Source organism: Lolium rigidum, chromosome 5, assembly GCF_022539505.1.
Source record: "Lolium rigidum isolate FL_2022 chromosome 5, APGP_CSIRO_Lrig_0.1, whole genome shotgun sequence".
Classification (NCBI taxonomy): domain Eukaryota; kingdom Viridiplantae; phylum Streptophyta; class Magnoliopsida; order Poales; family Poaceae; genus Lolium; species Lolium rigidum.
In genome coordinates this window covers 79048645-79073611 of record NC_061512.1, presented here as the reverse complement: position 1 = coordinate 79073611, position 24967 = coordinate 79048645, and the positions used below count along the sequence as shown (strand labels likewise).

The 24967-nt window shown below is 44.6% G+C and overlaps 1 protein-coding gene across 2 annotated transcripts; it reads left to right on the top strand.

The window, feature by feature from the left end:
* Nucleotides 1-2889: 2889 nt before the first annotated feature.
* Nucleotides 2890-10894, top strand: LOC124654458. Of its 2 annotated transcripts, none has more exons than XM_047193454.1 (10): nt 2890-3204; nt 3893-3959; nt 4284-4441; nt 7994-8020; nt 8103-8200; nt 8274-8392; nt 9108-9270; nt 9503-9571; nt 9647-9768; nt 10604-10894. In XM_047193454.1, exons 1-10 carry the CDS (start codon nt 3150-3152, stop codon nt 10695-10697), a joined length of 972 nt encoding a protein of 323 aa, XP_047049410.1. In that variant the 5' UTR covers nt 2890-3149; the 3' UTR covers nt 10698-10894. The 2 variants fall into 2 exon arrangements, with proteins under 2 accessions (XP_047049410.1, XP_047049409.1); XM_047193453.1 differs by having other exon boundaries at nt 2893-3204; nt 10601-10894.
* The last annotated feature ends 14073 nt before the right edge of the window (nt 10895-24967 follow it).

Genomic DNA, 24967 nt, shown 5'->3' with positions numbered 1-24967 from the left:
CGTCAATTGTTGATCTTCAGAAATATTGCATTCTGACGGTGCTTTTTCTAGCAGAATCCTGACTCCGGTGAGTGATTCTCCAATAATCATGAAACATGCAAAATAGGTGAAATAACATAATTATCATCTCTAAATATGAAATATATCAATGAATAACAGTAAATTATGATATAAAACAGTGATGCAAAATGGACGTATCAGTCTTCTAAGTTGTTGCATATGCTTCTTCTGCAATTTCTTGTTCTCGGCCTTCCTGATCTCTAGCTCTAGCTCCACATCCTTTAGCTTCATCAGCAGCAATGAATTATCCTCTTGCAACTGTTCAACTTGTGATCTTGGATTTTTCTTCATGCAAACACAAACCAACTCAATCCTAGCTTTAACTGAATTGCACTAAACACAACACAGAAAACATGTAACACTCACTCACCAGTGTTGAAGGAGAAGATGATCCTCGTGTTGTCGCCGACTCCATTTCCCAACCATCGCCATTCTTCCAGTAGTACTCACCTGTCATCGTCGCCCATGGATCTCCCTCCTTCCAGATGCGCATGTCTTCCTCCTTCAATTTGCTGGGGGTGGTGGCGGGGGAGGCTGCCGCAGGCTGTCGACCTGAGGCTCCATGATGCGAACCTGCTCCTCCAAGCTTACATTGGTTGGGATTGGCGGCCGCCAGCCATTGGGCTCTGCCATGGCTGCCCTCTCCTCCTCCGATGCGAGGCAACAATACAGCAACATGAACTTATGGTAGAGCTTGTCGTAACGCCAACGCCTCTCCTCCGCAACCCTCCTCTTTGTCGCCGCCCTCTCCTCCGCAGCACCATCTTCCTCCGCCACCGCATGTCCACGAGCAGGAGCAGGTGCTGGGGGCACAGGCCTGCCCCTCCACCGCGGCTCTCCGCGGCGAGCACGGGCAAACCCTGGCGACGGCGACCGGTGCTTTCCATGCTCCCCTCCCCTTGGTTCGCCATGCATCACCGCCCTGATTTCGCCGCTAGGGTTCAGACGAGAGGAGAGGAGAGGAGAGGGGAACGAGACGAGAGGAGAGGGGAACGAGACGAGAGGTCGCACGCAAAATCTTCAATTCAAGAAGGACTTGTCTGCAAAAATGACTTGACCCTAGTACAGGGGACGCGTGGCAGCTCCAGACTACAACTGGGCATGGGCAGCCCGGCCCGGACGGCCCGGCCCGAAAATCCTGGGCTGGGTCGGGCTTGCATGTCGGGCCGGGTTCGGGCCTGATTTTGGAGCCCGAACGCCGGGCCGGGCCGGGCTCGGGCTTACAAAAATGTGATTTAAGCCTAGTTCAGGCCGGGTTTGTCGGGCCGGGCCGGGCTTTTCTCTGCTCGGGCCAGGTTCGGGCACGATTTGTAAGCCCGAATGTCGGGCCGGGCCGGGCTCGGGCCTGGAATTTTTGGTTCGGGCTTTTTCGGGCCTAGGCTGAAACCCGGCCCGAGAAATGCCCAGGTGTACTCCAGACACAAGTTGTACCACCGGTGCACGCCTAGGACAAACTTTTGTACCACCTGAACACACTTTGAGAGTTGTTGTATGAAAATGCACGTACAGAACAAGTTGTTGTACCTCTGGTGTAATTACCTCTAAGAAGTCGTTTGGAAGCCAGGTTTTCATTTCATTTGTAGCATTTTGAAATGAATACATGTATTCATTTCATTTACATTGTAATTCCAGAAATGGACACTTGTTTGGTTGCCACAGGAATTGTAAATGACAGTAGAATTCAATATTGAATTTGTTTGGTTGCCTCAGGAATTGTGAATGACAGGTTTCAGCTCGGAATTGTTATTACACATGACATTATTTTGCTGGATTTCCCAAATGAAATGATGGCCATTTCTGTGGCAACCAAACAGCCCACCTATGAAATTTTAAAATGAATTTCAGGATTCCAGGCTCAAATGATGGATACCAAACGACCTCTAAAATGTTGTTAGACTACTATTTGCTCGATTTGTAGTAGTTTTTAGAGAAAAAAAATCAAGAATGGTAGCATTGCCTCAATAATGGTTGATTTGCGTAATTTACTCCACCTCCCGACATGCCCTCGCCAGTCGCCACTCCCCAGTCCTCACGCCACCGTGTCAGGGTCCCCGCTGGCCGCTGCTACACCCTGCCGCCAGTCGGCAAGCCCCCGCGGCGCTGGACCCTCACCTCAATCTACCACCGCTTCGCAGCTCCCCGCGCCTCCAGGGGCTTCTGCCGCCGGCCACCGAGAGCCCGCGCCACCCCGGCCGAATCTTCCGAGCGCGTCACCATGTAGGCGCGACGCGTCGACGAACGCGCTGAAGAAAGGCTCAATCTGGTGGGGCTTGGCCGCGTCGGAGAGCGAGCTGAAGAAAGGCGCGACGGGGAGGAGGGAGGGGCCAGGCCAGCGCCAGCGGGTTGACGACGTGGATGCCAATGCCGCAGGACGCGCAGAGCGCGGCGGCGCCGCGTTCTCGCAGAGCCTTGACGCCTCGCGGCGCTCCGGCGTGTGCTGCTCAGTCTCCGGAACTCCTCTGCGCGCGTCGACGCGACGCGACCGCCGCGCTGGTCCTCTCCCTCGAGCCGGCGAACAAGGTACGCATCGTCTGCGCGGGAGCTGTTCCGGCGCTCCTCGAGGTGCTCCGCTCGGGCGGCTCGGCGCCGGAGGCACGAGCACGCGGCCGACGCGCTCAACAAGGAGAACCGCCCCGCCATCGGCGTTCTCGGCGCGGTAACTCATCCTGCACCCACTCACCTCGCCCGCGAACCACCCGTGCGCACGACGCGACGCCGAGATGGTGATCGACCACATCTCCCTCGCCGCCGTCAACAAGTCCAAGAACGCTTCCCGGGCGCTTCTGCTCACAGTGTCGTCCAGCGTTGCTGAGCCGATGTCCATCGGCAGGCTGGCTCTTACGGTCGCATGGAGGGAGGAGGGAAAGTGGAGGTGAGGCGCGGTCACGCGCCGGAGGAGGATGGGAGAGGGGCACATCGGCAAAACAGTTGCAGGGCCACACTAGCACCATGTCATTGGCACCTGCACAAAACTGCCTAGCAAAACAGCTTAAGATGAGTACCGGGGGTCATTTGGCTTGGCTGGTTGGAGGATTAAGTATGCTAGTTTGAACTTCAGGGAATGCTGAGAACAAAACTTGTGGGGCTATATGGACTTCTTTCAGATTGCTGCCAAGTCGGGTCTCATGACAAGTTTGTTTGAAGGTAATTTCTTTTTAATGTTTTATTACTCGGCTCCTTCGGTTCATGGGCGTGCTATTAAGATATGCCTGTCACGGCTTAACAAAGAAACGCTCCACTTTTAGATTATCTGGGCTGTTGGCTGTGAACTATGTTACCAACTAGACAGTTATACATCATCTCAAAAAAACTAGACAGGTATACATGGAGTGGATCAGTAGAATGTTTCTATCTCACATTATAAAAGAGGGAGTTTTATTTTGTTTCATGGCAACTTTTAGAGAAATCTTGTGCAATATTCTCGACGGATGCTTCAGTTTTCAGTGTCTCCAGTTGGCCCTTGTAGGTAATCTCATATGATTTTGCTGCAGTTCATGTGCCATTGAGAAAATGAAAATTAAGACTGCTTCGGTTTAGCTGCCCCATTTGGTCATAGTAGATAATTTCATATAGTTTTACTGCAGTTTATTTGCCATTTAGCTCTTGGAAACATGATTTGCTGAATTAATGCAGAACTCCTTTCGTTTGTTTGCTTGTTGAACTGCTTGTGTTAGACTAGAAGATAGATTCATAATGGTTAGGTTGTATTCAGGTTAAGAAAGTACTAACCATCAGTTGGTTAAGTTATACTTTGTGTGATTCTCAAATTTTCTCGTTCCATGACTTATGTATCTGTGCGATTTGTCGATATTTTCCATTTCATCCTCTGTAGGAGAAACTATGAATTTTGTGAAGAATCTAAGGATCTTCCTCTTCAAGCGGAGAAATGCTTATCTGAGGTAACTTATGCTACAGAATTTAGGTTACCCTCTTTTCTCCGTGGATGTTTCAGAGCGTGCTGCTTAATTATTCAACGTGGTATAGTTAATAGTTCAATTCATCAACTGCAAACTTATGCTTACATCTTTCGCAACGAAGTAACTTTTATGAGAATGTCCAGGCATATATACTGTATTTAATTTTATGACATTGTATACTATACATAATTTATACATGGAGTAGAATGTTTCTATCTCACATTGAAACTTAATTGTCACACCATTACTTGCCTATTATTTTCTAAGGGTATTATTAACCGAGACAACATTTCTTTCGATAATCAGGTATCTGTGCTACATGTTGTTGTCGCGGATTCAGATTGGCGCATCATTTTGGGTTTATGTAATTTTAAGGATGAGTTCCACAAGTATGTTAACCTTATTCAGAAATCAGGGACACAGGCAAGGGGAATTGGCAAGGCCCTATGATCGAAGAACTGCATGTATGCCCTTTGTGCTTGTTGAATTTTATCAGCATTTGATGCCTTATACTTGGTTCCCCTAAAGGAGTACAGTTAAGATGCATTCCTGTATCAAACTGATGTTGTTTCATTTTTGTTTCATATCAACATGTTTCGGTCTTTTGGCTATGGATTGCGGGAGGAAATGAACTACATGTATCTGGCAAATCGATTGTTCTGCATGGGAAAATCGAGGTACACTTTTTCTTTATGGCCTCTTCCATTTTGCCGCCATTTATGTGTACACCCGGGTGTTTTTTACTGTACTGTAATGCCAGGTTGTAACCATTCTCATGCTACCGAGGTCTGAAGCTTATAACCAATTCTTGCCATCCTCCGAATTCTATCTTGGTTGCGTTGGTCTCTCCATCCATAAAGTTTACTATATAGTGCTTAGTTGGTGTCTAGTTCCCCCGCAAAAAAAAAAAAGTTGGTGTCTAGTTAGCCGTGGGGTAAATTTTGGAAGAAGTTGGTTCAGTGCTGAAAGCCACTCATCATATTCATTGAACTAATCGCTAGCACTTGATGGCTTTCCTATATGGTTTGATTTCTCATTGTTTTGACCAGAATGGACCATTTGCGCATATCATGCAGCTGGTTCAATTTGTTTCTAATTTCTTTTGTGGTTCCTGCGTGCAGTTGAAATTTTATCTTCTTTAGTTACATGTCTGTTTTAGTTGTCTGCAATGCTGTTGTTGCTATTCTGTAGGGTGACCATGTTCTATTGAATTTACACATAGGTTGTATGTCTTGTGTCTTCATAAGCCTCAAGCCATTAACTGAAATTATAAAAGAATGGGTTTTATTTTGTTTCAGAGCAACTGTAGAAAAATCTTGTGCAATATTCTGGACAGATGCTTCAGTTTTCAGTGTCTCCAGTTGGTCCTTGTAGATAATTTCATATGATCTTGCTGCAGTTAATGTGCCACTGAGACATTGAGCAAATGGAAAATAAGATTGCTTCTGTTTTACTGCCCCCATTTGGTCACAGTAGATAATTTCGTATAGTTCTACTGCACTTTTTAGCTCTTGGAAACATACTTTGCTGAATTAATGCACAATTCCTTTGTTTTGTTTTGTTTGTTGAGCTGCTTGTGTTAGACTAGAAGATAGATTCAGAATGGTTAGAATGTATTCAGGTTAAGGAAGTAGTAACCATGAATTGGTTAACTTATACTTTAGTAGACGTGTGATGTTCTCAAGTTTTCTCATTCCATATGCATCTATGCGATTTGTCGATTCTTCCATTTCATTCTCAAGTTTCCTTTTTATTTGGTTGCAAAAGAAAATAGAAATAGAATTCCTTTTCCTTTTCCTTTGGTTTCAGCGAACCATAACGGCCACGCGGTTAGAGTACAAGATACGGTAATCGTAACAAACTAACAACCGACTCAAAATTGCAGTTGGCTCCCCCAAACTCTAAGAAAGTTCCAGAAAGCCCCCAACGGATTCCCACAATTTATTTTGCTTTGCTTGTCTTCCCGCTCCGGCTCGTCTTCTTCTTGCGCAGCAATTCCACCACCACCTCGCGCTTCTCGCCGGCTCGTCCCGCTCCGCCGCCGCCGCCGCTCCCGCCCGCGCGATCGATGGGTACCCCCCGCCTCCAGCTCCGCGCTCGAGGACCGCCGCTCGCGGTGCCGGCCCGCATTGCCACGGGCCCCTTCCCGATTACCATGGAGGGGAAGAGCGTGCACTTCCGCTGCAGGTGCCAGAAGTATGGCGGAGACGTCGCCAAGGTGGATCGAGGCGACGGCGAGGATGGGTCTTCCTCGACGGTGCTTCTACAGTTATCCTGCAGGCCCCCCAAGCGTCCGTTCGCTTTTGGAGAGCGGGCCTTGATCGAGACTACGGTGGGCTCCTGGCCGGGAACCGTTGCCGAGTTCAAGGGGACCAGTGATGAGTCGCTGTACACCCTTGTTCCCGTCTCCGTTGCAGATTTCGGTAGCTGTTTCCCCCCCTATCCCCTCGATTAATTGGCGTTCTATGTAGCACAAATTGCCTGGCGTGGGGTTTGTTTGTTTTGGGTGTCTGCTGGAGACTTGTCCCCAGCGGAGGTAGTTGTGTTTTTCCCCTCTCCGAATTCATTTCTTGACTGTTCTACGCAATAGAAATTGCTGGTCTCATTTGGGTGTCTGCGGGAGACTCTCAACTGATACCTGAAAAGTGAATTCGTTTTGAATCTACTGGTTTTTTTTTCCAGGGAAACAACGTTATCTCATTAGTGTCAGTGTTAGATATGAGCTTATTTGTGCCATTGCATTTCGATTATACATATATTCTTGAGTTTCTATGTTGTAATTCGAAACTTAACTGCAACCAGCTTACTCTGCTTAATCAAAACCATTGTCAACATTATCTCATCGTTAAGTATAGCTTCGGTGCCTCCATTAATTGGCGTTCTATGTAGCACAAATTGCCTGGCGTGGGGTTTGTTTTGGGTGTCTGCTGGAGACTTGTCCCCAGCGGAGGTACTTGTGTTTTCCCCTCTCCGAATTCATTTCTTGACTGTTCTACGCAATAGAAATTGCTGGTCTCATTTGGGTGTCTGCGGGAGACTCTCAACTGATACCTAAAAAGTGAATTCGTTTTGAATATTTTCAGGGAAACAACATTATCTCATTTGTGTCAGTGTTAGATATGAGCTTATTTGTGCCATTGCATTTCGTTTATACATATATTCTTGAGTTTCTATGTTGTAATTCGAAACTTAACTTCAACCAGCTTACTTTGCTTATTCAAAACCATTATCAACATTATCTCATCGTTAAGTATAGCTTCGGTGTCTGCGGGTGCCTCTGAACTGATACCTACCTACTAGGTAGGGACTGATTCAGCTTCAAATGTTTTAAGTAGCATGCCACACATTCCATTAATCAGGAAAATTAATTCTACATGTTCTGATTATCTTATACTGAATTTCCTCCTCAGGGAAACAACATTATCTCATTAATGTTACTAGCAGATATGAGCTTCTTCATGACATTGCATTTCATTTATATGTATATGTTGTAACCAGAACTGAAGCTATGCCATAACCGAAATTAAACTGCAATCAGCTTACACCGCCCACACCTTTGTCAGCTATAGCTTGGTAGCCAGCATAATTTGGCGGGTAGCAGGAAGGACTATCATTTCTTTGACTGATCCACCAAACTATTGTTTTCTGTCCACTTGATGAAAATGAATCTGAAGCCTGCTTTAGACTAGTTATGTATTCAAATTGGTGCACATATTCTTCTTGCAAACATTGTATAAACATGAAGATATTCCTTTATTTGCAGATTATGATGGCTTGGTGACAGTATATCCAGCCAAGTTCCAGAGAAGCCACCTCACGTTTTCCATGAATAACCTAGCAAATGGTTATTTTCTTTCTTCTTCGCCTTCTTCTTTTCTGACAACAAAGTTTCTCTTATTTCGAAACCCAAACAAGCACAAATATACTCCGGAGGTCCCTACGTTATGTCTAATGTTGATGTATCTCTAACTTTTCTATATCTTTTTTTTTATTTGTCATGTTGCTGACTTATAAAGCAAGGAAGCTTAAAGTTGGTTTAATTGGTAAGTTCTAATCATTTACCCTAGTCAAATATCTGTTTACACTATAAATTAATAAATATTGATTCCATTTCAACTTCTCAAGGCTTTGGAGCCCTTGGGATGCGCCTTGCTGAAGCACTAGTTGACAGTGAATTTATCGATCTTGTCGCCATAATCACTGATTGTCCTATCTCTGATATGGTAAGATATTTTTCTAGCTAGGGCCGTTCTCCTCTCTTTTTGAGCTTTACAATATCTTTCATTACTTGTGCAGCAAAAGGCCTGGAAAAAGAGTGTCATTAGCTTAAGGATCGAAGGTGACAGAACCATTGCCTTTAAGAAGCAAAACAAGGGTGCCGATGAAGAAGTTCTGGTACGAGTAGTCCGTGACAGGTACATGATAAGAGCAGTTTTTTTTTGTACCTACTGTCCCAAACATGCTGAACTGTTGTTACTAATTACAAGTGCAATTTTTCTTATAGAATGTACCTTATTTTATTGATCAGTATAACATAGAAGTAAGCTCTATTAATATGTTAAGTGGGGCGGAGGTTTGGAATTGTTTAGAAGATCTTTGGTTGAATGTACTTTGTTGTACATTGGACTAACTTTTGTAGTGCATAGAAGTAAGTGTCGGTAATCTAGATTACTTCTGGATTTGTTCCATAAAGCTTCCTCCATATAGTCATTATCGATCTCTTTGTTTTGGCATGTGTGCTCCTTTTGTTTGTTTGTATGTTCATACTTTACTAATCAGTATTCAGCACATTTACTGGCAGTAGTAGCTTTCCCTTAGTTCTGAAGTTCGAAACATGATAGTTTCAGATGAACTAGTTTGTATTAATTATTACATACATTTCTTCTGTGCATTTCAAATGGCATGCTTGGATGCCTTACAGCTGTGGTTTTTATAATATAATAGTCGCATATTTCTGTTTCGTGATCTCTGTTTCTATAGCCCATGGGTATATCTTGAAGTTGAGGATCTGGTTATGAGTTGTCATAGTACCACTTTATTATGAATTTTATCATCTGCCTTGCTTATTCATCTTCCTGTTGCTGTGTTTCTGAACAAAAGTTTAGCCTCTGAATCTAATTTACTTTGCAGGGTTTCGTGGGATGAAGTGCCTATTGATTATGTTGTCGATTCACTGCATATTGTGACTCATAACAAACATGTCATCCACTCAATGGCTTACGAAGGTGAGGATAAGGCCAAGGCTTATTCGCTAGTTCATGATGATGAGGGCACCTGTAGCCAGATTCCCAAGGTTAGTGACTGAGGTGCCATAATCCTTAGCCTATTACATATACTGCTGCCTGGTACTTTTTGATATTAGCAGAACGGCTAACATTCACAGTAATCCGATAACCTGGAACCAACTGATTGTCATGTCTGGTACAACACCAGAGGACTGTTAGGATAATTGGATTATTCTTATTTTTTGGTCATTTTATGGGTAGTGTGAGCAATGTAAGAAACAAATATTTATGGCTATTTAGGTCACTACTGCAATGGAACTCAAGTTCAAATACGTGAAGATTGTCGTGACTACTGCTGGTACAATTGAGGTACTTCTTTTACTCCTGATATTCTTTCTACAGATCAAAGTAAGAAACAAAGCTAATGCTTCTGTTTTTTCACAGGCTCTGAAGTCAAACCTTGCAGAGTGGGACCATGAAGGATCTTCTGCACGTATATGCTTCCTGGCTCATAATAACCCTACGGAGAGAATATGCGACCCCTTCACAGATAAGTCTGATAACAAGTAAGTCAGTTTACCCATGGTTAATATGGTGTCTTTGGCGCTGGGGTGCCTTCCTACAGTAAACTGTTGGGCCTGCCTTAGAATGTATCATTATGGTGTCCAGAAACATGAGGGTGCATTGGATGATTATCATGGCATGTTGTTAGTTTGTTGTTGAGTAGAAATTTGGGGACCATTGGTAATTCAGTATAGCTAGTCCGGTTATATTGTGGGAATCTTAATCTGAGGCAAGTATCTGTTGCAACGCTACTTGCCCTCTTAGTGTTTTCTGATGGGAAATTGTTATAACTTGCAAATGCCTAATGAGTTCATGCTTACCCCCTTTCATTTTGCTGATGGCAAAGTCTCGGGCGTGCCTTAGACTATATTGTTAAGGCATCCGCCATAATGAGGTACATTGGGTGATTATGATGGCATGTTTTTAGTATGCTGTTGAGTAGAATTTTCGTACTATTGGTAATTCAGTTTAGTGCTGTCATATTTTTGGAACCTGAATCTGAGGCGAGTATCTGTTGCACAGCTACTTGCCCTCTTAATTAGTGTTGTGTGATGGAGGTAAATTGCTATAATGTGCAAATGCCTAATGAGTACGTACCCCTTTCGTTTTACATTGTGCATGCTGGTGTACAATATCATACAGAAATTTTGATGTTCAGCATAGTATCTACAAGGTGAGTTGTTCTACAATCTACAGTTGATGGGATTGCTCTGTGTTATATCAGTTCGTTCATTGTTCTAAGCATTTAATCTTGGTGATACTACCACGTTTTTATTGTAGTTCCTTGATGGAATGTCTGAAATTGCATGTTGTAACTTAGATTTTGTATTGCAGCAGTGTGGATGCCAGTAATCGAGCTTCCGCTCTATTGAGAATCTTTATTGATCTCATCAGACATGTGCCAATCAGTGGCTGCCAACTGGAGCTTTAGTGAAGATCACCTTGTTTTCCTCCCAGGCTACTGATGAGTGAGGTCCCATTCCATACATAAGAGTTCACACTTTGTATATAGTCATAGCTCCTATACCAGCTGTAAGAAACAAGGGCCATGCATAGTTTCTCGTCTCTGAATTGCATGTGTCGGTACTTTTCCAAGGACTACAATTACACGGATGATGCAAAAAAAAATTGTGGTTTGCAATAATCCTCATGCTTAAGTTTCATTCTGAATGAAAAGGAACTCTTGTTTCTACATAATTTGTTAGGTATTGTGTTTTTGCTCGTGGACTGTATGACATTGCATTGTCTTCGGAACCTGAGATCACTATGTCCCCTCCGCCATTTCTATGAACCACCAGAGTTAATCACCGGTTCGCTGTACATCTGAGTAGGGGAAGCTTAACGCGAGGGGTTTGCTCTGCTGAAGCGAGAGAGGTGAGCAGTGTAGCAGCAGGTGGTGGAGAGGGGCGAGGTAGGCCGCCGATCGACACATGTGCGCTCCACGTGATTTGTGCGTGGCCCGCCATGGGTGGGGATCGAGGTGACCCCACCATGAACAACACCCTAGGTCGCAACAGTGGAGGCGAGAGCCATTGCCTGTTTCTCCCCGTAATTGATCCTCGTGAAACTATTGCCTCCATCATCTACCTTGTATCCCAAAAGATTTGGAACGAGCACAACGCTATGGTCCTAGGGTGTTCTAAGCGCCTTCTCACCTCATTGTGGACATCAAGCAAGAACAAAGCTTTGGGTCATTGCAGGTGTGAAATGTTTGAAAGTGTAGGCTTTTGTTTTGCTCATGTGTCTGGTGTTTTATTTTGCCTTTGCCTTTGTACCGTGACTTTCCTTTTCCTCTTGTTAATTTTACACTTTTCCTAACAAAAAGCTAGCTGTTTTGCAATTGGTGCCCAGTCACATTTTGAACCGTCCGATCTCTGTCCTCGTTTCTGAATCTCAGTGCGCCGTGTTGTCTCTTTTATCCTTGTCTTTGTCCAGCGCGTGGTCTGAGACTCCGAGTCGACGTAGTTGTTTCTTTTTTAGTTTCTCATTTCATTTTCGTTCGGTGCTCTTTCTTTCTTCTTGGCTTCGGGAGAGGTGGCGGAGAGGTCTTCGGCGACGCCGCAGCCCGCTAGGCCGGTGCTAGAGGCAATGGGGTTTCACGAATTGGGGAGACCACCAACAGAGTTACCAGCGATGCCGGAGGCAAGAGGTAGCGGCAACGGAGAGAGCTGCGGCTTGCGTTCCTCCTCGACCTACGGCGACGAGATCGGTGATTCGAGAGCGTGGAAGTCATGCGCACCGCCGAGGAGATGGGTATTCACCCGAGCTTGTTCCTCTCTTCGATTTGTTCTCTTATTTTGTTTAATTTCGAGCTCGTACCTCTGCCGGTTTTCGGTGGGTTGTATCGCCGTAGCGTTGTGGAAGCGATATCTGAGAAACCAGTCACCACGAGTGCATGCACGTGGTCAGGTAGCTCGTATTTTTTTGAATGGAGCACGGGGGTGTAGGTGGAGAGCTCGGATGTGGCTGAAGGGACAAGGGAGTCTTCACTCGGGCTGAGTCTCCCTGGTGTTGTTATGTGACCTCGTTGTTGTCTGTTCCAATTCTGAAGAGATGGTATGAGTTTGAGTCTGATGAGAAACTTTATGTCACATGATGCTATGTTTCCCTGAACTGGATGTTTTCATGTTGTCATCTCAATGGGTATTTTCATCAGCCGGCTACCCAAATCATCTTTTCCCCTTTGTGTGGATGGTTATCTGAAATTCTGAATAACCATAGTATATGTTTTTGATACAACTTGACAACTCGGTTCATTTGTGCAGGAAGGATGAGAAGTGAATCATTGACACAATCACCGTACTTCCTACTCTCATTTTGTTCTCAATTTTGAAATTCAACTGATGTTATTTCAGTTTTATATACTCCATGTTGTCTAGCTAGAATTACTTACTGAACCTCCCCTTGATAAAATTCAGAGTTATACCAACATCAAATTACTAACGACGATCAGTATGTGGAGTTTCATGTCGAAAGGTTTCATGTGGTATGTTCTAAAGAGAATAAAAGAGCCGAGTCTGACTTTGGTGTTGTCTGCTGATATGCCGAATTTCCATGAACTTCATACACTCTGTACACATTGTAACACTACACTACCGGCTCACAAATGAATCCTGTTCATTTTCTGTGTGTGCTTCTAATTTCATAAATCTCGTGCTATCACAGTATGCATATTTCATGTTATACTCTTAACTGCCAAAAGAGTAGGAAATGCACCAGGTAATTATATACTAGCTACCTAACCCTGTCTCTTCGGTCTTACTCATTCACTGTGACTTCTCAGATTTTGGGTATGTGCCTTTTATTTTTCAATCTCTATTTAATTTTTGTTCAGTTCTCATTTATTCTTTCTTCGCTCATCACTTTTGTTTTCTCATTCATGTATGTCACTTATTCAGTTCATCAGTTATTCTTTTTTCAGTTTTTAGCATCTCAATGTATTAGTGCATTCTGTTTATCTTTTGCTCTCGGTAGTCAGTCAACATTTTTTTCATTTTCACTTTATCAGTCTCATATTTTCTTATTTATTCGTGCTTTTAGATCTCAGCCTTCATTCATCATTTACTCACTGATGCCTTTCATTTTTTTAGTAACTAAGTTTATTATGTTTAAGTCTATTCGGTATTTCATTTTTCAGTTTCTCAGTCTTAATTTCATTTTTTAATTTCTTTATATTCTCATTTCTTCAATTTACTCTTTACTCTTCATTCTATCCATTTCAACCTATTTATAGTATTTATTATTCATTTTCTAGTTTTCATTCAAGGTCTTTTCAGTCTCACAACACTTCAGTAACCCAGTTTAATTTTTTCTTAAGTTTCTTAGTATCGTCAGCCCTCAGTCCCCAGTCTATCATGCTTCAATATACAGGCTTGTCATTCATCATTTCTCACTGACATTTATAATTCAGTTTGCGTCGTCATTCATTTTTCAGTTTTCTTGTCATTATTAAAAAAATCTGCCTTTTTTCTCAGTGTTGTCATTCTCTTCATTTCGTTTATATATCTTTTATTTTCTTCAGTTGTCGTTCTCTCTTTCGTTAGTGCTCATATTGTTTTCTCTTCGGTCTCTTTTTTCTTCTCCAGTGCTGAGAGCTCCTGCACTGTGCGGGGTCTAGGGAAGGTGTTAGTGGCAAGCCTTACCCTCACAAAGTGCAATGTGAGGAGACCGCGACTCGAACCTGGGACCTCTCGGTCACAAGCGGTGAGGCTCTACCGCTGGGACCTCTCTCTCTCTCTCTTGCTAAATATTATTTGCATTATTTTGGCTTGAATTCTTCATTTCATTATATCAGGTATATATCCTCCTCTTCAGAGCAGCATAGGTTGATGATCACAAATCCCTCGTCACAATATCTTGTCAGCTACTGGCAAACAGGGTAAGCAACACTTGGCTCTTGTTCTTTTTTCATCTGTTCTTGTTTTCCACCAACAAGCAGCTGCAATTTTCTGGTCCTACATAGACACGAGTCAGATAACCAAATTTGGTAGTTGCTATGTGAAAGATACTAATTTCCTATGGAATTGTACTATGTTTTATTTATCAGAATTTGATGTGTTGTAGTGATGTAAGATCCACAGTTCCCGTCTATGTTTCTTCATTGATTTCTATGGTGTTGCTGCAACCATCGAGATTTAGAAATTTTCAAAAGCAGCAACCCGTTACATCCAATACCAAGGAGATGTAAATGTTGTTGATTATATTGCCTCCATTAGAAATAGCTTCAAAATACTTCTGGTGGTCAGAGACGCATACTCATACGTGTTTATGGTTTCCTCAATGAAATATTCTCATGGTTGTTTTCCTGGATGCTATTCTGAATGTGTGTATGAATATATAGAGAATAAACATAACATGCTTGAGACCTCATTCTTTCTCTCTCGTCAATGTTCATGATTTCAACCTCTAGTTTTTAGTCATAGTTTCCTTCTATCATCTAATTTATATGCATCATTCACAAGTTTTATAAATAATTACCTTGCAATTTCTGAGTATCTTATTCTTCAGTATTTGATTCTCTCTTCTATCGGCATGTCTAAGTATCATTTTATAGTATCATGAGTGTTTTTTCAGTCTTCAATTTCATATGATTTTCTGTATAATTACGTTAATCTTCACGATTTGCAATATCTTAATATCTTAGTCTTTAGTTTGTGATTCTCTCTTCTATCAGTTAGTAAATATCATTTTGTAGTATCATGAGTGTCAGGTTGTCTTAGTGCTTGTTCTGTATCAAACACAGCAAAGTGTTTCCCTGTCTTCATTTTTTAAGTTTGGTGTTTTGCTGTTGCAACAAGGAACTTGACACGTTATTCAGGCTCTCAAGTTTTTTTTTTGCCTTGTCTTTATTGTCTCAGTTATTCATAGCAGTATGTCAAGGTTGTTCAGCCAATATTTCCTCACTATTTTTATTTGCTCAACTGGTCTTCTTTTACTTTTAGCTTTAGTATTAAGTATTCTTCAGTTTTTAGACTTTTATTTTTTTGTTATCATTTCCTTCTCACTGCATCTATAAGAGAAGGTCGTATTTTTATGCATTTTAAGTTTTAAACGCCAAATTTTCTAAAGTACTTTTCACTGAAACCTTCGTGGTAGGAGCTGATCGCAAGGGACCTCACAAAAGTTTCGCTACTTCATGTTCTTGAGTTTTCAGAGCCATTTCATCTATGTCTCTCTCAGCCTATGTAAGTAGACTATGGTCTTATGATTCTGTTGTAATTTTTTAGCTCTGAGTATTTATTTCCATGAATTCATTTTAAACTCAGTATTGGTTTCTCATTGCTTCGTTACTCCTGTTGCTTTTATATTTTTTAGCTTTTGTTCATCATTATAGTTTGAGTTTGTTCGGTACTTCAGTATAAATTCTGAACTGTCCTAGATCCAAAATCTTCCTTACTATGATCAGGTAGCAGCTGCTCTTTTTCACAGTTGTGCACGGACCACGTTTTGCAGCACCAAGTTCCCTAATATAGGTCAATCTGCTACATGCTACATTATTACTTATTTACCCCCTTATTTCTGGTGTTCTTGCAATAATAAATAATCAATAACGACACAACCATGGATGAGAGAGGGCTTAGTCGATGAGTGCATATTTTTGTGTATATGGGAGCCGAACCTGATTGTTTTTTGTCATCCCCTTTATACACGTTTTAAAACGTTGACCAACGGGGGAATGATCCCTCCCTTGGCTATACGTTGTTAGGTAGGATGAGACTCTCCCCGCGGATGGACACTAGGATGATAACCCGGTTTAAAGTTCGCTCCTCCCTGCGAAATTACCGTGAGATGGGATTCCAACCCGGGTAGGCTGGCTGCGCACTCGCTTGCCTTGCCACTGAGCTAGAACTCAGTTCTCCCTTTATACACGTTTTTGTTGTTGATCATGATGGATTTTCGGTTTTGCATGGCAGAGCTAGATTCTGTTTGTGGTGTACCATATAGTCATCTTTTTTGCTTTTTTGGTGTAGCATTTTTAAATTCATTTTTTAATGCTCATTTAGATTCACCTCTTTTCTCAAGAACATATGGTGGGGAAGAGCTTCTGCAGATACCAGTTTTGTGAGTTCAGGAGTACTTTGTGTGTAATGTGTTAAGTGCAACTTAACAAGAGTGCGGGAAAAGTAGGTGTGTTAATGTAGGTGTGTAATTTGCTGTTTTTAAACACAACTTTTCTCGCTAAAATAGTTCTGCATCTGCTACTAGATTTCAATCTGACAGTACAAAATGTTTCACATGTTAGGGGCTTCATGAGCATATCTTGGACTGCAGAGAATCTCCAATTCTGGGGTAGGTTTTCTTTGAGAACTTCCTTGTCTTTCTTCGCTTCCAGTTTTAGATCTGTGTCTTTTTCCTAAATTTTTCCTATGGCAGCTTCTTGATCTTGATCTTCCAGAGAGAAGCAGCGGCAGCTTTTGCATGGAAGGAGTGGTTGGATGCTTGGGGCACATGATCTGTTTTGCTTGCTGGCCGGCCAACAAGGTCAAACAAGTGTTCTGGGCTCACAGAGGATGGACGTTACGGTTTGGGGGCTTTCCATGTTTGTGGCCTGACAGTATAACCGTTACCTGAAGAATGAGAATCGCTAGCTCAAGGTGGCTAACAAAAATGCCTGTTTCGTGGGATTAAAAATAGATAGTTTATAGTCTTTTTCATTTTTTGATTGGCTATGAAAAAGTGCCTGTCCACGAATTGAAAAACAGACAGCTGTTGTTTAGTCAATAGAAGTCTTTCGACATGTTTCAGTATTTATTTTGAAAAATACATACCACTACTATAGATGTATTTATAACTAAAATATGTCTTGATACATCTCTATTAATAACAACTAGTATGGATCAGATAAAGTACCAAACTTATTCTAGCAGCACGCAGCGCCTGCGCGGTACAAACTACTATGCACACTTTTCTGCTAAAAAGACATAGTTTGTTCTGCTTTAACTAGTAGCAAGATTTTTGAAGAAGGAGCTTAGTATCCGTGATTGTTTGGGTTATGTGAAGGAAGGCATCAACCAAAGGGACTTGTCCCAGTGCACGTCCAGTTCCGATTCCAACTGCTTCTCGAGGATCTCGTTCTCCCCACGCGGCCAACCGATCCCGCCTGTGACCAGGTCGAACGCCCACAAGCCTCGGCGCTCGAAGGCGTAAAGCTCGCTGAGCGGGGTGTTGGTGAAGTAGACATAGTCAGGCCTGAGCCAAGTGGCAGTGCTGCCGTCCACGGGCACCGACATGGACTGGTTGCGATCGCCGATGAAAAAGGCCCAGCCGCCCATGCTCGTCAGCGGCGTCGTCCAGGGCGAGAAGAAGCCAGATGCAGGGTCGTAGCGTGTCAAGAGCATATCCGGGCAGGTTTGATCCATGGTGCAGCCATGGCCGTCGTTGAGGCTCCACACCACGTGCAGCGCACCATCGCCCGAGAAAGCCAGGTGGAAGCCCCGTTCCAGGTAGACCATGGTAGGTAACGGGGGCTCCAAGACGGCGAGCGGCACAGGAGAGGGGGTGGCGCGGTCATGTCCGCCACCCACACCTGGCCGCTGGTGACCATGTAGTAGAACTTGCCGTCGTGGTACGCCACGTCCAGATCCTGCTTTATGAAGTTCATGCAGTCGCCGCTAGGAATCTCGGCAAGCAAATGCCAGCCGTCCGTGCCGGCCCTGGCGCACAGCAGTTCCGTGGTGGCGTTGGAGACGTAGGCAGCGGCGTAATCCTGCGCGGTGGGGCTCGGGGAGAAGGCCACCTTCTGGACGAGCGAGTTCATCCCCCACTCGACATGACTCGGATCGGGATCGAACAGACACCGGGAGTATATGTGGGTGGTTATTAGCGGAAGCTCGACGCGCGCGTCCGTGAGCGGGTTGACGAGCGACATGGCGACTGTTTCGACGTCGACGGCGGTGACGATGGCTAGCCAACTGCCGTTGGAGCCGACGCAGTGGGCGCGCACGCCGCCCGGGGGCGTCCACTGGAAGAAATTCATGGTGGGCGCGGAGAGGACGGTGAAGGAGTCGCTGAAGCCTTCGGTGCGCGGGATGATCACCCACGGCGACGGCATTGCGGCGGCTTCTTCTTCTTTGATTGCTGCTCTCCATGCGCGGCACACGGCGCGGAGGCATATGCGGCCAGGGACGGCGAGGAGCGCGCCGACGGTGGTCAGGAGATCGCCGGGAAGGTCAGCCCAGTCCATCAAGCCGATCGATTGATCGATGTACGCTACAGGATTTGGACTTCGGCGTACGCTCCTCCTGCCTTCACTTTTATCCCGGTTTCTACTCTTTCCTATATTTATTACTCCGCAAATCCCTCACCTTCCTCCAGCCAAGGAGTACTCCATCTCCATCTCCCGTCCCTCTTCGGATTCCGATCGATGGGCAAACATAGCAATCCGAAGAGGATTTAGGCTTCCAAAGAAAAAGAAAAGGATCGCCACCGCTAGCGCGATCGTATCGGGCTGGTAGTTTCTTCTAGACGAAAACGTGTGTTATTGATCGAATCCCCTCCCTGACTATCGAGCGCTCGAGCAATCACTTTTCGTGGCGCGGAAGCGCTCGTGCAGCAAGTCAATTCCCTTTTTATCACCGTGTTTAATTGTGTTCACACTAATAGCTTGTATTACTACTTTGCAAGTTGCATGCACCCAAGAGCGTTCACACTGCATGCATACACATGCACAGATCATCTCATGGATTTGCATTTAATGAGCCAACTTTTCAGCATGCTTTCGTAAGTTGTTGCATGCATACACATAGCATCTCACTCTTTTTCTTCAGCACGAGACAGACTCTCAATTCTCTTTTTGCAATTCTCTTTTGGTTTTTTTCGTACGGTAATTCATGTTTAAGGGGGTCCTTTTGCAATTCCCTTTTTCGGGCCAGTGGTTTTTAAGGGGAAAAATAACGGGTGGGAAGATCCACTTGCAACTCAAATGAACAGCACTTGCTACTCAAATTAAGTACTCCCTCTGTTCCATTCTATAGTGCCTATTGTTTTTTGGCACGGAAATTAGCGCAAGAGTATTTTGTACACAAGACCCCTAGCTAAACGATTTGAGATCAATATAAAATTTGGGAAATCCATATCTTCCTAACTTATCATAATATTTTTGGGAGCTGAACGATTTGGGAGCTGAACGGGGAGGGGGTAATTGAAAAAAAGCTAAGCTAAAACCTTATATTCTGAAACAAATGCTAAAAATCTATAGGCACTATAGAAAGGAACGGAGGGAGTATTGTTTTAAGTTGTAAGCTAACAAAAAATATTATAAATGAAATTTACTTTTGTAGGGTTGCTAGGTATTTATATTTACCGTTGATAAATAATGAGGCACCGGGTTGATAACTTGTAAACAAAAAAAGAGTTGCTACATATTTTAAATTAAATTAAATTTTTAGGGTTGATATTTATTTATATTTACCATTGATAAATAGCGGGCCATCGGATTGATAGCTTGTAAACTAAAAAAGAGTCGCTAAAATATTCTAAATGAAATACTTTTTAGGGTTATTATTTATTTATATTTACAGTTGATAAATAACGAGGCACAAGGTTGATAGCTTGTAAAATAAAAAAATATTCGCTAAAATATTCTAAATGAAATACTTTTTAGGGTTGGTAGTTATTTATAATTACCATTGATAAATAACAGGACTCCGGGTTAATAACTTGTAAACTAAAAAGAGTCGCCAAAATATTCAAAATGAATTTAGATTTTTAGGGTTGGTAGTTATACATATTTACTGTTGATAAATATCAGGACACCGGGTTGATAGTTTCTAAACTAAAAAAGATTCGCTAAAATGTTTAAAATAAAATTAACTTTGGGGTTGATAATTTTATACATTTTCAGTTGATCACTCAAGTACGGTGGGGTTGATTATTCAAAACAGAGAGGGTTGATAACTTTTAGTCCAAAAAAAGTTGCTCGAAACATATCAACATGGGTGCTAGTTTTGAAGATCTCGTCGAGACGGATTTATTGGTGAAAGTGAATCTTAATTTGGAATTGTCGTTTGAAAGTTAAAACGTTTTGAATTTTCAAATTTGGAAAAGATTCCGCTGACATCAGCAGATTCGTCTATTTGTGCATGCATGTAGAACTTTTCCTCAATACCCTGCACCAGGTTGATAATTTTATACATTTACCTTTGATCACTCAAGTACAAAGGGGTTGATTATTCAAATATGGAGCCTTGATAACTTTTAGCTAGAAAAAAAGTTTCTCGAAACATATCAACATGGGTGCTAGTTTTGAAGATCTCATCGAGACGGAATTATTGGTGAAAGCGAATCTTAATTTGGAGTTGTCGTTTGAAAGTTAAAACATTTTGAATTTTCAAATTTGGAAAAGATTCTGCTGATATCAGCAGATTCGTCTATTTGTGCATGCATGCAGAACTTTCCCTCAATAGCCTGCACCGGATTGATAATTTTATACATTTGCCGCTGATCACTCAAGTACGGAGGGGTTGATTATTCAAAAAGAGAGGCTTGATAACTTTTAGCCAGAAAAAAGTTTGTCAAAACATATTAACATGGGTGCTAGTTTTGAAGATCACGTCGAGACGAATTTATTGGTGAAAGCGGATCTTAATTTGGAGTTGTCATTTGAAAGTTAAAATATTTTGAATTTTGAAATTTGGAAAAGATTCCGCTGACATCAGTAAATTCGTCTATTTGTGCTTGCATGCAGAATTTTTCCCTCAGTAGCCTACACCAGGTTGATAATTTTATACATTTGCCGTTGATCACTCAAGTACGGAGGGGTTGGTTATTCAAATAGAGAGGGTTGATAACTTTTAGCCAGAAAAAAAGTTTATCGAAACATATTAACATGGGTGCTAGTTTTGAAGATCTCGTCGAGATGGATTTATTGGTGAAAGCGAATCTTAAATCGGAGTTGTCGTTTAAAAGTTAAAACGTTTTAAACTTTCAAATTTGGAAAGATTTTCCTTACGTCATCATGCATGCAAATGTACAACATGTTTACTCCTAATCCTGTCCGAAACCGATCGCTCGCTAATCTTCTAGCGATCGAGCGCCAGCTAGGGCAGCCCGTTATTGATTGGTTTTATGTTGGTGCGGTTTGCTTCCAATGAAATGCTCCCACTATAAAAAAAAAATTCGACAAAAAAAGGAAAAAGGTTTTCCTCTTTCCTCATCAATCAATTTTCTTATTTCAGGAATGTAATGTATCCCTTTTATCTAAAATTGCTACAATATCCTCATATGATGTAATGTATTGAATTCCATTTAATTAAAATAGCTACATAGGTATACATCACACGTTGAATAGTTCCCTCGTATAAAAAAAGAACTATAAACATTCCATAAATCACGGATAATAAACTGGTTTCTAAATTTGCAACAAAAAAAATCAAAAAGTCAGGAAGGTGAAAAGGCAACATGGTTTGCAGTGGAGTTTGCAAAGGGCTTTCATGAGAACTTCATGCCGGTGTGTGCTGTAAATACTTGACAGACTGGCCATGTTAAACTATATTTAGGTCGAGTCAGGAGCATGCTCATGCAAGTTGTGAACAATTAGCATTGCTACAGATGAATGTTTTAAGATGTCCAGCATCGTTACTTCTTTGCACAATTAGCATTGCTACATACAAGTTACGACGTGGTTTCCTTTGGGCCGGTGCCATGAGGCGCGGGCAGTGTCGCATGGCCTGGCACCTCGTTTACCAGCCAAAACACCTCGGCGGTTTGGGGTTCCACAACCTCCGACAGCTCAACATCGCCCTTCGGTCCAAGTGGATCTGGCTGCAGATATCGGAAGTTGATCGGCCATGGGACGGGCTTCCCGACACCCAAAGCTTGACACCATTGCGATGTTCAACGCTTCGGTTCGTATCTCGGTTGGCGACGGCTCCAGAATCATGTTCTGGGATGACCCATGGATCAACGGGCTAACCGTCGCAGCCCTTGCGCCCGCCGTGGTTGCTCTCACGAAGCCTAGGACCCGGCGCAGCCGCACCGTCAAGGATGGGGTGGCGGGTGATGCGTGGGCGCTGGATATATCCAGCCCCCTCTCGGTCGACGCCATTGTTCAGTACCTCGGCCTCTGGGCTGTTGTCCATGAGGTGGCGATCGGCGTGGGACAAGACACCTTCCGATGGAAGTGGACGCCTGACGGATCGTTCACCGCTCGCTCAGCGTACCTAGCCATGACGGAAGGTAGGCAATGGCGGGGGTAGACAATTTTTCGAACTCCTTCGCCCCGATGAGCTACATGTTCCATGCATGGCTGGCACTTCGCAGACGCTGCTGGACGGCCGATCGGCTCCTACGCCACGGGCTCCCCTCACACACGCTATGCCCGCTATGCAAAGCCCATGATGAGACGCTCGACCATCTCTCCTTGGACTGTCCCTTCGCCAAGGTGGTGGGGGCTGGAGCAAAGTCGGAGTTGCGCGCCCCGCTCCCCACCCCGGCTGCACCGCTCTCGGAATGGTGGCCAGCGGCAGTCGAGTGGCGGCCTGTGGGCCAGCAAAATACGGCGAACTCCCTGATCTCCCTCGTCCTTCGGAGCCTCTGGCTTGAGCACAACGCTCGCGTCTTCGACAAGATCGAAACCAGCCCTCAACAGCTTGTTCGTCGGATCGACGACGAGTTGCATCTTTGGATTTCTAGTCGTGGTTTAGATAGACCCCAAGGGAGGAGTAGTCGTTGTTCTGAGTGGGTGGTGTGGCCGGCTCTGTCTGTGGTTGCCTGGCGCAAGAGTCTTCCCCTGTACTGGACGATGTCCTTCTTCGAGCTTAATACAAAACACGCAAATCTCCTGCGCGTACTCGAATTTTTTTTGTTATTGTATTGCACGGTATTTGTAAGGGAAACATTGTATATCACCACAGGGATCGTGTGCCTCGGGTCCCCCGGCTCCTCCTCTCGCGCGTCTTTGTTGGACCCCACCCACCGCCCGAAACTGAGCCACTCGATAACTCACCCTTTCTTCATCCCCGGACTACCTCGCGCTCAAGATCCCCTCCTTCCTCCCCCGATTTAGCTCATGATGCTTCTGCGCCCTCGCAGACCTCCCCCACGGACTCAACCCTGGGTCAACCCCGTGCGTCGCCCACACCTCCTCCCTCCCAGAGCTTGCCTGCCTGCTCGCCACCCGAAGCTCTCCCGCCTGCCTCTATCCTGGGCTCCCCAAGTCGGTCTGGTCGGCGCACGGGGCCGGTGGTGAGGACCTAGATGTTGTTATCTTCTCCACCTCCGCGGGCGTGTGATCAATCTCCAGGCTCACCAGTCTCCTACGCAGCTCGCAGTGGCCGTCGCCACCATGGAGTTTGCTGCAGGGGTGTGTGGTGGGCTGCAGGGGTGGGCGTTGCTGTGAGCGGTGGGGTGAAGTTGCTGCGAGCGGCGGAAGGGGTTGCCGCACACGGCGAGCGAGATTGTATATCCTCTTTCGCTGGCTGGGCCCTTTGGACTCTAAATCCAAACGGAGTGAGTGGTTCGATTCCACTCTCAGAACGAGACTGAACGAAATAAAATGCAAGTGAAACGAGACGAGAATCAAATTGTAGGCTTATTTCCTAAAAGCGGTGGTTCTCGCCTCCCCGTGCCCAAAGCGGGGTGGGCGACAGCGCTGCGGTTCGAGTCTTTATCGATCGGGTAGATCCATATGTTCTGAGGGGGAGACGAGGTGTAGCGCAGTCTGGTCAGCGCATCTGTTTTGGATACTACAGAGGGCCATAGGTTGGAATCCTGTCACCTTGATGTGGTATTCACACAATGGCCCAAAGTGCAAAGCCTCGTAGCCTATCCGTGGTCGGGAAGGCAGGAAAAAAGCACACACAGAAGAAAAAAGAAAGCAAAAGCTTATTTGGCTTATTGGAAGGGGTTGCAGCGAGCGGTGGCCGGTCGTGCCACAAGGGGAGGCCAACCTTGCTAACTTGGGCGGCCGAACTTGCTACATGGGGCACGGCGGCTGGGCGGCATGCGCTGCTACAAAGGCACGACAGCGTTGCTGCAAGCAGCCGCCGGCGTTGCTACCATGACACGGAGGCGTTGCTACCATGGCAAGGCGGTGTCGCTGCCAGCGACCACTGGCGTTGCTACAAAGGCGCATCCAGGATGCTACAATCATCCACCATGTGACTGCTGCATCGGCGACGGCCGTGGCCGACGGAGGATCGACGCCGGCGTGCACAGATGGGAAGGCATAGTGGTGAGGAGGGATGCTGCATCGGCGACGCCATGGTTGAGGTTCTTTGGCGATGCCACGACGGGCTTTCTCCGGCGACTCCAACGGTGCCACGGTGGGGGTTCTATGGCGACTCCAACGACGCCACAACGGGGGTTCTCCGGTGACTCCAACGACGCTACAACGGATGGACCACTGGTGTGGCGGTGTTGTGCGGGCGGATGGGGTCATGGGAGGAAGACGCTATCAAATACGCTTCATGGGTGTGTTTTCTCTTCTTTTTTTGGCTGGAAACGTTGACCACAGACGGTGATGGTCCCCCATTGTGTGGTTGGCGACCCGGGAGATCGGGGGATTTGATCCCCTGGGGGACGCTCAGCATGCCCCTATTTCTAATTGGCCAATCTGAATTTTCCTCTGTAGGAATGAATACGTGTCTCTAATATTTATGTCTGACCAAGCGCGTCGAATATAGGTTGGCGAAGTATTTCGGGACTGCCAAAACCCACAGGGAGCAACCTCAAAGAAAGGATCCAAGGAAGAGGTGCAAGAGA